At 37.5% G+C, this 14190-nt stretch overlaps 1 protein-coding gene across 6 annotated transcripts in view; it reads left to right on the forward strand.

Moving 5' to 3' along the window:
• The window catches only part of LOC137295703 (6-phosphofructo-2-kinase/fructose-2,6-bisphosphatase-like), a 106862-nt gene that overhangs the window by 33389 nt on the left and 59283 nt on the right, over positions 1-14190 (forward strand). Inside the window, exon 1 of one of the 6 annotated variants that reach the window (XM_067827205.1) lies at positions 9297-9659. The exons of 4 other annotated variants lie outside the window; for them this stretch is intronic. In XM_067827205.1, the coding sequence (XP_067683306.1) occupies positions 9623-9659 (37 nt within the window). In that variant the 5' untranslated portion in view covers positions 9297-9622. Of the gene's footprint in view, positions 1-9296; positions 9660-14190 lie in introns of those variants that run through there. One more of the 6 variants, XM_067827203.1, reaches the window with a different exon arrangement.

Here is a 14190-nt window from a genome sequence, read left to right on the forward strand (position 1 = left end):
CTGTCACTGTCAAAATAACACTGTCATTCAACGGGATTGCCATGTAAAAACATATGCATTTTCCAAGAACTTATGTAGCTTGATGCTTCCAATGACATGTTAGATTTCATTTACAAAATGACTGCACTTAACTATATGAAAAGGATGTTTTATATCTTTAAAAGTGGATAAGTTGTGAATAATTACTCTGTGACTTTAACATGACTGCATGGTGTTAATATGAACCTGCGCTGACAATGACATTTCACCCGAAATGGGCCCCATTGAGGTCAAGACCTGTAATTTTTAGTGCAACATGGTTTGCTATTGTAATAACATATGATGATTGAGATGTTAACTGTATATTTGCTAAAACTGGCTGTAAATGCTGACTTGCAACACTCACTAGTTAGAATAAAGCTGTGCCCAAAATGAAGCTTTACCCAAAACAGGCCCCTGTGATTCTTAGTACAACATGATTGTTATCATGCTTACATGTTGTACAATGGACCCATGGATTACATTTGCAAAGAATGCTGTGAATAATGACTGAGTTTTGGGGACACAATTGGCAAGTAACTGTTTTGCAACCCTAATTGGGCCCCTTGGGGTTAAAATATTATGATTGACATTGACATGTTTTTCAGCATGACTACCTGTCGTAAAACTGCTGTAATTTGTATGTAAATAAAACAACAGTTGTAAATAAGCCATTATGGCAGACTGATATTTCAAATTTCTTGTTATTTTTCATGGGAACTGATAAAACCCATTTTGGGCCCCTCTGCAGTAAAATTACACCTCAGAACATATAAAATATAGCATTTTTATGCAAAGCTGACTTGTCTCTAAACAAATAACATGTTTTCAGCCAATTCTGTTAGTTGGCCAAAAACCACCCTTATCATACCTTGTCCTTTGTCAGGATTTTTGTTGTTTTCTATCAACAATAGGTTTATGTACAGGAAATACAAGTGCCTTTAGTAGCTGTGTCTACATCACAAAAATGATTGTATCAGGTGAACTGGCTGGCTAAAAGTCTATGTACCACAATGTGTCATATTGTGAAGTTCGAATTAATATAGCAGTTAACTGGTATTATCGATCGCCCTTTAGTAACATGAGTAACATTATGAGATGTCTGAGTTGTCTGCCCTTGCAGCTGGCAAGACGTGCTTCCAACGAGGTCTCGACTCTCGATTTTGAGTCTTATTCCTGTTAGGGCAAATTCCCTTTTATCTAAGTGCCGTTTTAACACCAGCGGTTCAAATAGATACAGGAACTGTGAGTGCAGTATTTTAGAGCGTTATGCGTGTATTCGTGGCGCAATAGAGGATGAAAATTGGAGTTTTTCGTCAACCACGAGGTACGAGGCAGGTCAGCCATGTTGCTGGGTACAACCCATTCTCAAGTTGGACACCCGGAATGTATGTAGGCTATCGGTTCTTCTCAACTCTCTTCATCTTGTGCAGTATATCAATTCTATCTAGAAACATTGTCTGTGTGAACGCTCTATTACTAGCTGGAGATGTCGAAACTAACCCCGGACCACCCACCAAACACCAAACTTTGTCACCATCAGCGAATTATCAATTATAAAGGATGAACTTTTACGGGAGATTCGTTCCATGAAGAGCGAGCTCTCGCGGGACATACATGACGTCAAAACGGACACCAGGAAGCTGAACGCATCGGTGAGTGGAATTCAGGATGACATAGAATGTATAAAATCTCAACAGAACAGCTTACGTGCTGAGCTGGATGCCATGAATGACCGTCTATCGTCAGTAGAATATAATGACAATCATTGTGAGAAACTTCAACAAGATATTTGTGGCATTCAAAATAATCTAGAACGAATGGAACACAGTTTACACGGATTACAGTTTTAACCAGGACAGCATCTTAGAAGCCTAGAAGCTTAGAAATGCCCTAGACCACTCCTGGTGAAGTTTAAAGTCACAAGTGGAAAAATAATTGCTCTGAAATGTCGTGACAAAATGAAAATGGAAGGATATGGAATTTCTTGTAATTTCACTCACTATCAAAGAAAAACTATCCCTGATCTCAAACAGCAGAATAAACATGGTTATTATAAGAATGGCAAATTGATCGTGGTCGACCGTCGCCCGGCTGGGGTTACACAGGATAAAAGGAACAACGAGTCTACTCATGAGGAGGAGGACACGCCTTCCAGGGGGGGGATTCACCCCTTCGCACCATCGTGACAGCAACTCCACGCGGACATAGGGGTGGGGCCGACCCATGACACTACGCCCAGATGTAAACTGTCTTTTTTGGAATATAGCAGGATTTCAGAATAAAAGTGGTGATAATAATTTTCTAGTATTTCTCAAACATAATATCATTGGTCTTTCTGAAACCTGGACTGTAGGATTTGATTACTCATCAATATTTCATGATTATAAGTGTTATTGTGTTGACGCTGTGAAAACTTCCATTACAGGCAGACCTTCTGGTGGTGTTGTGCTTCTAATAAGATCTAACTTAATCAAATATGTGAAATTTGATAAAAGCATTGATAATGCTGTTTTTTTACTACTAGATAAGTCCATGTTTGGCTTTGATAAAGATGTCCTTTTGTCAACTGTGTATGTTAATCCACCAGGTTCTTCATGGTATAACCATAAACCATTCTCTTGCGGATTGTTATTTTATTTTGAAACTTTGCTCGCCCTATCGTGTGATTTAGAAGATCCATATGTTATCATAGGTGGTGACTTTAATCCAAGAACTGGCGAAGAACCTGATAGTGTTGAAGATAGTATCACTGAAATCATTGGAGATGAACACTTTAGTATAGAGTCTGACATAATAAATACAACACGTACATCATGTGACAAAATTGTTAATGAATCAGGCAAGAAACTTCTAAGATGGTGTGCTGCTTTAAACCTGTTCATTATGAGTGGCCGTTGTGGACAGGATGAACTTGGCGATTTTACATTTATAAGTCATTCTGGAAGGAGTGTCATTGACTATGTTATTGCCTCACCGTTTGTACTCCAAAACTGTAAACAACTCGGCATTCCCTCTCATGCAGAGTGTGATCACCTACCGTTATCTTGTCAATTTCAACCACGTGTTATCCATGTAGAAAACATGCATAATGAAGAAGCAGGCACAGCACGTGCTAATCAGTATCGTTACGTCTGGGATGATAGCAAAGCTGAACTCTTTCATGAATATTTATTGTCAGAAAAAATTGTTAAAAAGATGACTGATTGTTTAGAGCTCATATATGTATGTATGGAACGTAAAGTTTCTTCTGGTTTTACCACTTCTAAACCATGGTATGACTCTGAATGTTGCTATTATCGCGCAGAGAGGGAAAGGCTTTTACGTGTCTTCAGAAGATGTTGAGATGATGAGTCCCTTAGAGATTATTTAAATATGAAAAATAAGTTTACGTCTGTCACGAGAAATAAGCAACGCTCCTACCACGATAAAGTCGTACAGGCTCTGAATGATAGCCTCAATAACAGCAAGACATTTTGGAATGTTTTGTAAAGGTTTTCTAATCCGGCCCGTATTAGCCCTAATATTCCACTCCAGGAATGGTATGATTATTTTGCTGGTATTTTCATGGCTTTCAATTCTAATAATATAGATGAACTTTTTTATGCATCTGAGATTTGTGATGATAATGCTACATTTATTCTGAATTCCCCTATTTCAGTTGATGAAGTGTTAAAAGCAATTGATGCCCATAAAAATTCGAAATCGGCTGGTGATGATAAGATAATTGCAGAGTTCTTCAAGCACTCGCATGATGTGGTGGTCCCTATAATAACTACTCTCTTTAACATTCTATTTGATAAAGGTACTTTTCCTGAAAACTGGTCTGTCGGTATAATCGTTCCCATACATAAGAAGGGTGACGTAAATGATGTCTCCAATTATAGAGGTATCACTGTTCTCAGTGTTTTTAGTAAGTTATACATTTCAATCATTAAGGAAAGGCTGCAATTTTGATCTGATGCTTTTGGTAACATTTCTGAGTCGCAAGCTGGATTTAGAGCTGGGTACTCCACTGTTGACAATGTTTTTATTTTATATAATATATAAAAAACAAAAACAGAAAAACAAAAATTGTATGTTTTTTTTTTACTTTTCCAAGGCTTTTGTTTTGATTAATAGGTCAAAGTTGTGGTTGATTTTGAATAAAAAGGGTCTGTCTCCTTAAAAATGGCGAGGTCTATTAAGTCCATTTATTATAGCGTCAAATCTTGTGTCAAAGCAAATAATATGTTTACAGAAAGGTTTCAGTGTAACATTGGTGTACCTCAAGGTTGTGTGTTAAGCCCATTTCTTTTTTCCATATTCATTAACGAGTTGGTAGAAAATATTGAATCCGTGTGTTATCCAGGCATCCAAATGCACCCCGAGTTGACACAGTTATTTCTCCTACTCTTTGCTGATGATGTTGTTCTCTTCTCTGACACAATATATGGTCTACAAAAGCGTATAAATGTTTAAAATCAGCATTGTATTGATTATGACCTTACTATAAATTTAGATAAATAAAAAATCTTAGTATTTAGACGCGGGGCAATCTTTCAAAAAAAGAAAAATGGTTTCTTGGAGATATCTGCATTGATTGTGTAACTTCTTACAAGTATTTGGGTATTCAATTTTCGCAAACATTAGCTTGGTATAAACATTTTGATAACTCAGCTTTACAAGCTAAAAAGGCTTTGTTTATTATACTCAGATCTATTTCCAAATTGCAATCTTTGAATAGTCACTTCTTTTTTAAAATCTTGGATTCTAAAGTTATGCCTATTCTGCTTTATGGTGCTGAGGTATGGGGTCTAGACTGTGATCTCAGTTCTCCCATCGAGACTGTCCATACTTTGGCTTGTAAAAAAGTATTAGGTGTTACAAATACCACCTCAAACCAGGTTGCTAGTTGGGAATGTGGAAGATTTCCTGTATATATCTTTGTGTATAAGCACTGTATTAAATTTTGGCACAAGTAGCTGAAAATGCCGTCATCACGTTTTCCCAGAAAATGCTATAATTTAATGTTATTGGATGTATCCAGTGGTAAAACTAACTGGGCTGCAAAACTTAGAATGTTGTTATATAAGATGGGGTTTGGGTATGTGTGGGAAAGACAATGCGTTAATAATATTGATGCATTTTTATCAGAATTTGTGATGAGGGCGCAGAATATGTACATCCAGGGTTGGTATGAATCTCTGTCATCAAGTTATTCTTATTCAGTATATAAACAAGTATTTAGACAAGAACTTTATTTACAGTCTATACAGGTGAAGAAATTCCGTTTTGCTCCTGCTCGCTTTCGTTGCAGTTCTCACCAGTTAGCCATTGAAAATGGTAGATATCATAATATACCTAGATATCTCAGATATTGTGATATGTGCTCAGGTAACCATATTGAAAATGAATACCACTTTCTCTTAATTTGTCCAGCTTACAATCATCTGCGCGCTCTTTATATTCCTCAATATTATTATAACCCTCCTACTCTGTTTAAATTCAATGCATTGATGTCTGTAGACAACTCAGTGGGACTACGAAATCTTGCAATGAATGTCTTTCAGGCAAATGAACTGCATAAAAGCCGTTTGTTGGCTGCAAAGTAACTCAAACAATGCTGTGTATTATGGGCCGATGGCCTACATACTCCTGAATAAAAGAAAGATGAGTAAAATCTCAGTTTGAGATGACAAAGTTTGGTCACTGAATGCTTCTTATTGTCTGCATGGACAGAGCTTCCTGTGAAAGTGCCAAGTCACACTCTTTCAGGGAAAGGCTGTACAGATCCAAATTATTGTAAAGATATTCGGTGGTCTAAAGTGTGGAATCAAATATAACTGATATGTTTGGCATCTGTTAGGAACAGACAGTAGATGACCTGGACTGAAGCAAATGTGGATTTCTCTGTGCAGCAACATTCTGAGCATTTCACTTTCCTGGTTCCACAGACAGTCAGACATCCTGACATCAAAGAGACATTGAACCAAGTATTGGTATATTTGCTATTTACTAATGATAAGAAGACATATTGTACTTCATTTTCTCACTGGATTTCAACTTAAGCATTAAAACTGTACTGGCTAGCGACCAGTAATCTGAAGTTTTTAAGTGTTTTTTAACGATTTGCTCCATTATTTCTCCACAACATGAAATAGAATTTATCTTGATGATAGATCAGCTATTCACCGATGTTTTCTGCTTGTTTATAGAAGCCAATCATGTTTCTCCGAAACACGGTCAGCAGGAAGTGCAGTAGTGTAGATTGTCCTTTCCCTACAACTAACAAGACCAATTAACTCCATTTCTGAAGTTTTTATATTATTCAGCTAATTTGACATAAACATGGTAATAAAACTATTGTTTCAAACTTTGATATATTGAAGAAATTTCACAATTGGAATTTGTTTTAAAAAAATAGAAGTTTGAAAGAACAAAACTCACTCTCATTGTGAATGTTGACGGATGGTGATATAAGCTGATGGGATTTTGGAGATGTCATCGCGGGTTTGAACTTATCAACTTGACACTTTGAATAGTTGTTTGCAATTTTTGCAATCTTTGTTTTCTTAGTGAAAAACATAAAGATAAAGGTGAAAATTGACAGTTATATTTTGTCAGTATCGTCGGCATGGTATCTGTTGCGTCCATAAAACGGACATGGAAATTTGGGTCAATTCAAAGTTAAGTGATTGACTGTTGGTATTATGGGTATGTTCAGACAAATAAAAATCTGCACTTTTTGTGGACTGAATTGTCAAGTCATAGATTCACAACACAGCCAGGATTATTTTCATTCAATTCTCATCGTTTATGAAATTTCATGTCAACACACTAATGGTCACGTGACATACCACAACGTGTTTGGGTCTCGTCTTCCGAGGGATTCATATTTGTTATGTCTACAGCGTTAAATACTCATAGTGATTCTAACTCTAGTAACCCATCGGGGTTTTTTTATGTGTCAATGTGTGAAATACTAAGGAAGTTAAAGTAAAGCTGTCTGCTCAAGCGCTACAGCTAGGTGTTGGCGATAACTGGTACGCAGTGATAACTGGTCGCTAGTCAGTATTCTTGTTTTTGTATATCAGATGATTGTAAATTGTTGATAATAAAGAGATTATTTGTTTGCACCTTCTGGAAATATGAGTGCGAATGGTCTAATTTAGTAATTCCAGTTTACTAAATCAGTGTTCAAATTCTGGCACCTGTTATATACAATCTGTCTGTCCATCCATCTGTGTATTGCATGAAGACCTGGGTTAGAATTGATCTTCAGTAACCTATGCTTGTAGCAGATGGCCACTTTGCTCAGGTGGTCAGGCTGGCGATTTGGTTGACATGTCATCATATCATATACATAGCTCGACAGGCCTTCATACCATCTAGTTTACGTATTATTAATTCATCAGTTTTGGAATAGTCATCATGCATGCAACAAGTAATTTATCCTGTATACTTCTGTATTAATTATCATCAGCATTCATTTGTGTTTGTAATTATTGTGCTTATTTTTTGTTAATTCAGCATATATTCATTATGAGACTGTTTTAAGTACAAGAAGAATTTCTTCCGGGATAATAAAGTTTTATCTCATCTTATCTTATCCCAATTGCGTAGTTTAATATGGACTTGATTATTTACCAACCACTGCAATAAAGCTTGAACAATGCTGAGTTAGAACTACAAATAAACAAATCTATTTGAGATGGCTTTTGCACCTTACTTCTGTCACATAAGAAGCATTTGTCAGACTGGAGCTGATGGGCTATTCTTTCAAATGAGGAATTAGACTTGTGCAGTACAGATTCCCCCAAAATAAGCCAGTATGAGAATAAATGAAGTGAAGCAACAGACAATTTAAATCATGGACGCTGATTAGAAATGGATGACATGGAAGCTGGAGGTTTGAAATATTGTAATCAAAATAAGCATATGAACAAGTTTTGATTAATTATGCTAGTGGTGTTTGCGTTCTTACAACCTGTGTTTTTGTATCAAAATTGCCTTATCAGTTCTATTATGAATCACTCGTGCATTCAGTGAATGGAAGCTATTCTGTCATAAATTCAGTTCATCAGTCATGGTCGCTGGAATTGAATATCTACGAATATATTTACAAGTGTGGCTTTTTTGTTGTTGTTCATCTAATTGAGATTCACTAAATAAAATATCAAACCATGCAGTAGGCTGGTACTATTTTTCCTAAACGCACATGGTGCTGTCAGTTGGTATAAACTGCAGTTTTTGCAATGTCTTGCTTTTTTCGCGTTGTGTCAGTTTTAGCAGTTGCATGACAGTCATTTGTTACTTTGATTCTTGATATTAAAAACATGAAGTATACAAGAATAAATATTTGTATTTGTTTGTAGATATTCTTATAAACCTCGAGTAACATCATTCTATTGTTTTTGGGGGACACTTTTTTCATAATATCCCTCAAGTCTGATACAATGTCACTTTCCCAGGGCAATTATCTAAATAATGTTCCTCTCACCCAGACGTTATCTTGATAATGTCCTCTGACCAGGGCCTCATACGAATAATGTCCGTTTGAGCTATTCTCAAAATTCTCCTATCCCTACAAACTTTTTATGCCCACTCTTAACACATTGGCTATGATCAAAGTTAACAAATCATAGGGCTGCAAACATTTCGAGAATAAAGGCTCAGGGCCTCTTATCACAAAGCACTCAGCTGATCTACAGTCACTAAGGTCAGTGTTCACGATGGTATTTCAGACTAACAGGACATTAGGTCCTGTAAGTTTCTTATATCTGTCTGACCCACAGGACCCATAGAATAAAGTAAAACAAACATTTCAGATTTAACATTTCTTATAACTGGCATTGAAATTATTAACAAATAATAACACTGATAACAAACATGAGATTTATAAACAGCAAACAAGTTTCACATGCCACAAATAACAACTTCACACGGAGACATTGTGAAATATTCAGTCAGACACTGGGGCTGGCGGGTTGGTGATTTCTATCTGACCACTGGAGAAGCTGCCAGATTTGTCAGAGGGTCAGAACACTGTAAGGTAATCTTATTGTAATGTTAAAGAATTGGAGTTAGGGTTAACCTTAGTAAATGTTGTTTTGTGAAAGGACCCCTGATCCGTGGATCCCTGTGGCATCACTTGGACCCTTCATACCATTCATACCATACTCATGAGTTATCACCAAGCACTCATATTAGCTGTTAAATATTCAGACTGATAAAGAAACTTGCTAGCAGCATGTGTTACTGATATATGGACAATAAATGTGTTGCATGTTACCTTGAATGATGTGTATAAATGCTGTGTGTGACATGCTGGAGGTGATTCAGTGTGGACGTCACTGTCAGTTCACTGATGGCGTCTGTCCTCATTCTACCTTTAACTAGTGCATTGGATAGGGGGACAGGTCAGTTCTCGTGATAACACCACTGTTCACTGCTATATCCAACCATCCAGCTGAGGGAGTGTATATATCAAGTGTGTGGACGTGACCTTGGGGACAGTATCATTCCGATGTACCAAACATAACTGGGAACAAGGCTGTAGTGTTTATCTTGACTTCTGTAAATTCAGGTGTCACAGTCTTTTTTGATTGAATTGACTGTTGCGATGAACACAACTAGACACTGTTTGCTGATCACAGAAGGTAACCTTTGTTTTTATATGTTTATGGCCTATTATAAAGATGATTTTGACTAAATGTAACTGTATTATCAGTTGTCATGGTTAGAAATTGTGTTGTGATAAATAATTGATTATCTGAAATTTAGGGCAGTCTTCTCAGGTTACATTACCTCATAATAAGTAGGTTAACCCTTACATGATTGACACACAGAATGATGGAGACACCTCAAGAGACACTGATTGTCAAGGTAGTGGTTTTACACCAGGAATTTATCTCTACCTGATCCTTAAATGATATTTGAGAAGGCCTGTCTTTCACTGTTAACAGGAATAGTGTGGAGGAAAAAGCTTTGATGCTTTTAATGTTGATGTATTTGATAACATGGTAACATTCTGTGTTGAGATATCTCTGAATATATGAAAATAAGAACTCTGAAAAAGAAGAAACAATATATACTGGGCAAAACAAATGAATATTGTTTTTATTATGATTTGATATCTTATCAGTATGTCAATAAATATATAGATATATATCACTATTAATGATTTCAAAATTTTTGGTCCAGTATAGAACAAAATGATGATTATCACCCAACCAACAAGGGCTCTTATTAATCCTAGACATATTTCTGTAATCAAAACCACAATTTGAGGTACATTATTTTCCTTGAGTCCACTGGTCATGACATTGATTGCTGTAATAAGATATCAGGAGTTGACACAGACACTGTGCATAGGTGTACTAGGTAATAACCATATTAAATGCTTGTATCAGGGAGACTTTATGTGAGTGGGTTTATATTGTAAATGTTGTATAAGTACAAAACCATCACGACTTCTGCTCATAGATGCCTTCAAGGTGCGGTTTTCAAAGTATTTTCCAGGAGCTTCAAATACACTGACATTGTTGAGGTGATCTGCATTTTATGGGTGCTTCAGTTTTCTAAATGTGCTGTAATGTGCATGTGTAGTGTGAATACTGGCTTTGGGAGATTTCAGTGTTCAAAATGAAGAATGAAGTAACTTAACCATTGTACCACTGTAGGTGGTTAACACTGAATTCAATTGTTTTTGTGTTCCCAAAATGTAATTTTATCAAAGGTTCTAATTGAAGAAACACCCAAATTCTATTGCTCCATATAAATTTTTTGAAAGAAGAAACTTGATGTAGGAACAATTTCAGTTTTCGGAAAATATTTGACACAAATTAATCGATGCAGAATCCCAACATGTGAGGGAAAAAAAGAGAAACATTGAGCAAAAACAAAAGTTTACACCCAGCATGAAATGCATGTGTCACTATAGACGACAAAAGAATGAAAACACTGACAGAAGCTCAACGACACAACATCATCGGCCATTTACAAGGATGGGCATCTCAGCATGAGATGGCAAGGCACTTCAGCATGTCCAGACAGACCATCTCAAATCTATGGACTCAATACAATAATATTGGGAGTGTTAATGACCGACCCAAGTCAGGTCAGCTTAGAGTTACAACCTCTGCTCAGGATTGCTACATCCATTGAGACATCTTTGTTCAAACACCACGGCCTCATCATCCATAACAATCCAAATCCCTGGGCTGTAGCGAATCTTTGACCAAGACAATACACAATTGGCTAGGCTACACGTTTTGCCCGACAACCAGTTCAACATCATGCTGTTCCCTTCATCAACACAAACAGTTGATCCAAAATTGGAGCATGATAATGCTCAACATCACATTGCAAGTGTTTTGGAGGACTTCCTCCAGCAAAAGAATGTTCAGGTGTTACTTTGGCCATCTCTGTTACCCAATTTGTCTCCTATTGAGCATCTATGGGATACTCTTGATCGAGGCTTGTGTCAGTGTAATCCGCCACCACCTCAGATACTACAAAAAATGCAATCAGCACCTCAGCAAGTGTCAAAACATTCCTCAAAGCCACATTCAGCATCTCCTTTCTTCTATTGATCTGTTATCAATGCTCATGGTGGTCTCGCCGTATACTCCATATTATACTCTGACCAAGTGGCTTTGATAGCCCTCTGTGGTTTTACCAAACACTTTCTGGATGACATTGTTTGGAAATTTGTAAAGTGATGATTTTACTGTAAGTGAGCAATGATAATAATAATGATAATAATAATAAATGCATACTTATAATGTGCCTGTTCCACACCCTAAGGCATGCTCAAAGCGCTACAAAATATATACAATGGAATATTTACAACTGAAATAATTAGTAGTATGCTGTGAAAAAGTGAGTTATAAGTCTGGACTTAAAAATGTCAATTGTGTTCGAGCTTTTAATGGCCCAAGGGAGAGAGTTCCAAAGCACAGCTGCAGAGTACGGGAATGACCGGTAGCCAAAGGATTTCAGTTTGTTTGTAGGGTGGGATGACCAGTAGATCTTGAGTGTTTGAGCGCAAGTTGCGTGCGAGGACATACGGATGTAGCAGTTCACAGACAGGTAGGAGGGAGCCAATCCATGGAGGCACTTGTTTGTCAAACAGAGGATCTTGAAGTCAATTCTGGCCTTAAGTGGTAGCCAATGCAAATCTTTCAGCACAGGTGTTATACCGGAACGTTTAGAAGTCTTGCTGATGATGCGGGTAGAAGTGTTTTGTATCTTTTGAAGTTTCTCGAGGAGTGTAGAACTGAGGCCTGAAAGGATGCTATTGCAGTAATCAAGCCTTGATGTAACAAGAGCTCGAACAAGGGCTTCAGTTGCAGCAGTTGTTAGGTATTGCCAGATGTTACCAATGGATTTCAGGTGAAAGTAGCAGATCCTGCTCAAATGATTAACATGAGAATCCAGAATCAAAGAAGAGTCAATGTAAACACCCAAGTTCTTAACAACATCATAGAACTTGATGTCTCAATCTGCAACTTTAAGGAAATCGGTTTTGACTTTGTTGAGTTGTTGCTTTGTACCAACGAGAACTGCTTCTGTTTTAGTGTCATTGAGTTTAAGCATATTTGTAGTCATCCAGCGCTTGATGTCCTGTGTACATTTAGCTAAGCAGTGTCATATTTGTGTCATATTTGAATCAGTACTTGCACTCAGTAAGCTCCAAACAGCATTTCAGGTTTCTTTTCTTAAACATGTTAAAGAGAATATACCCAGGTTATAAAAATCATGTGCACTTACATCGCCCCAACTCCCACACATTTGGTCCATGCTCAAAGCACATTGTTATGTTGTCCATACTTCTCATTGGAGAGTATACAATTCCTGCTGCTTTGTAGAAGGTGAATAATCTCATTTGTAAATATTATCCTATGTAGCCATGAACTGTGCACACAGGTAGGGACACAGAACTAAATTTTATTCACAGTAAGATGCAGGCCCCTCCTAAGTAACTGAAGGAATTTCGGCAAATTTGAAGGAATTGCATCTCAAATGTAGACAAACGCAGCCCACTCGCCAAACAATTGCAGCGATATCGGTAGTTTAACAGTAATAACATAAACACAACGCCCCAATCGGAAACAGTGTTGGTAATACGTGAAACAGGATCGCCATCTTCAGAGATTTCTCGGCTCAGTTCTGTGATTTGTCGGTAGCGTCCTGAAACTGGCACATCAAAACATGGCGTCACTGGAAGGAGCACCTGTCTCGTTGAGTTTTGTTTTGTAGTTTCTACTGTTTTCATTTTCATAATTATCCACCATTGACCAGCCGTGTTGAGTGCGTTTAGGTATGAGGTGTTGTCGGAGCTATAAATTATTTTTTTAGGAAACATCGTCACTGCAAAAGAGCGTCATAAGTCATGCCAGTGGAGGTTGTTTACGTCTGAAGCATCCAGGGCATTGTGTTTATGTTATTACGTTTAAACTACTGATATTGCTGCAATTGTTTCGCGAGTGGGCTGCATTTGTTTACATTTGAGATGCAGTTCCTTCAAATTTGCTGTAATTCCTTCCATTACTTGGGGGCCTGAGATAGCTACATGCTGAGTGTCGAACTCATTGGTAGACCTTGTGTAAAGTCTTACCATGGAGACAGATGAAGTATCTGAGGATGTCACAGGTGGGTGTGTGCTCAGACATTCTTTTGCTGGCAGCTATAGAATAGTGAAGCAGGACTGGGAGAATATGACAGATCATGTTTTGGGGATATGACTGGTTGGTCTCCTTCAGATGTCCTATTGCAGATAGCCATAGAATAGTGAAGCAGGACTGTGGGAATATGACAGATCATATTTTTGGGATGTGACTGATTGGTCTCCTTCAGATGTCCTTTTGCAGGTAGCCATAGAATAGTGAAGCAGGACTGTGGGAATATGACAGATCATATTTTTAGGATGTGACTGGTTGGTCTCCTTCAGATGTCCTTTTGCAGGTAGCCATAGAATAGTGAAGCAGGACTGTGGGAATATGACAGATCATATTTTTAGGATGTGACTGGTTGGTCTCCTTCAGATGTCCTTTTGTAAGCAGAATAGTAAAGTAGGTCTGTGGAATTGTGACAGATCATGTCTCAGGGGACAGTTCTTTACTGGAAGAGTGAAGCAGGACTGAACAATGTAAAAAGAACAAGTAGTTGCTCCCAAACCATCCTTGA

This window comes from Haliotis asinina, chromosome 9 (genome assembly GCF_037392515.1).
Source record: "Haliotis asinina isolate JCU_RB_2024 chromosome 9, JCU_Hal_asi_v2, whole genome shotgun sequence".
In the NCBI taxonomy this organism is placed as follows: domain Eukaryota; kingdom Metazoa; phylum Mollusca; class Gastropoda; order Lepetellida; family Haliotidae; genus Haliotis; species Haliotis asinina.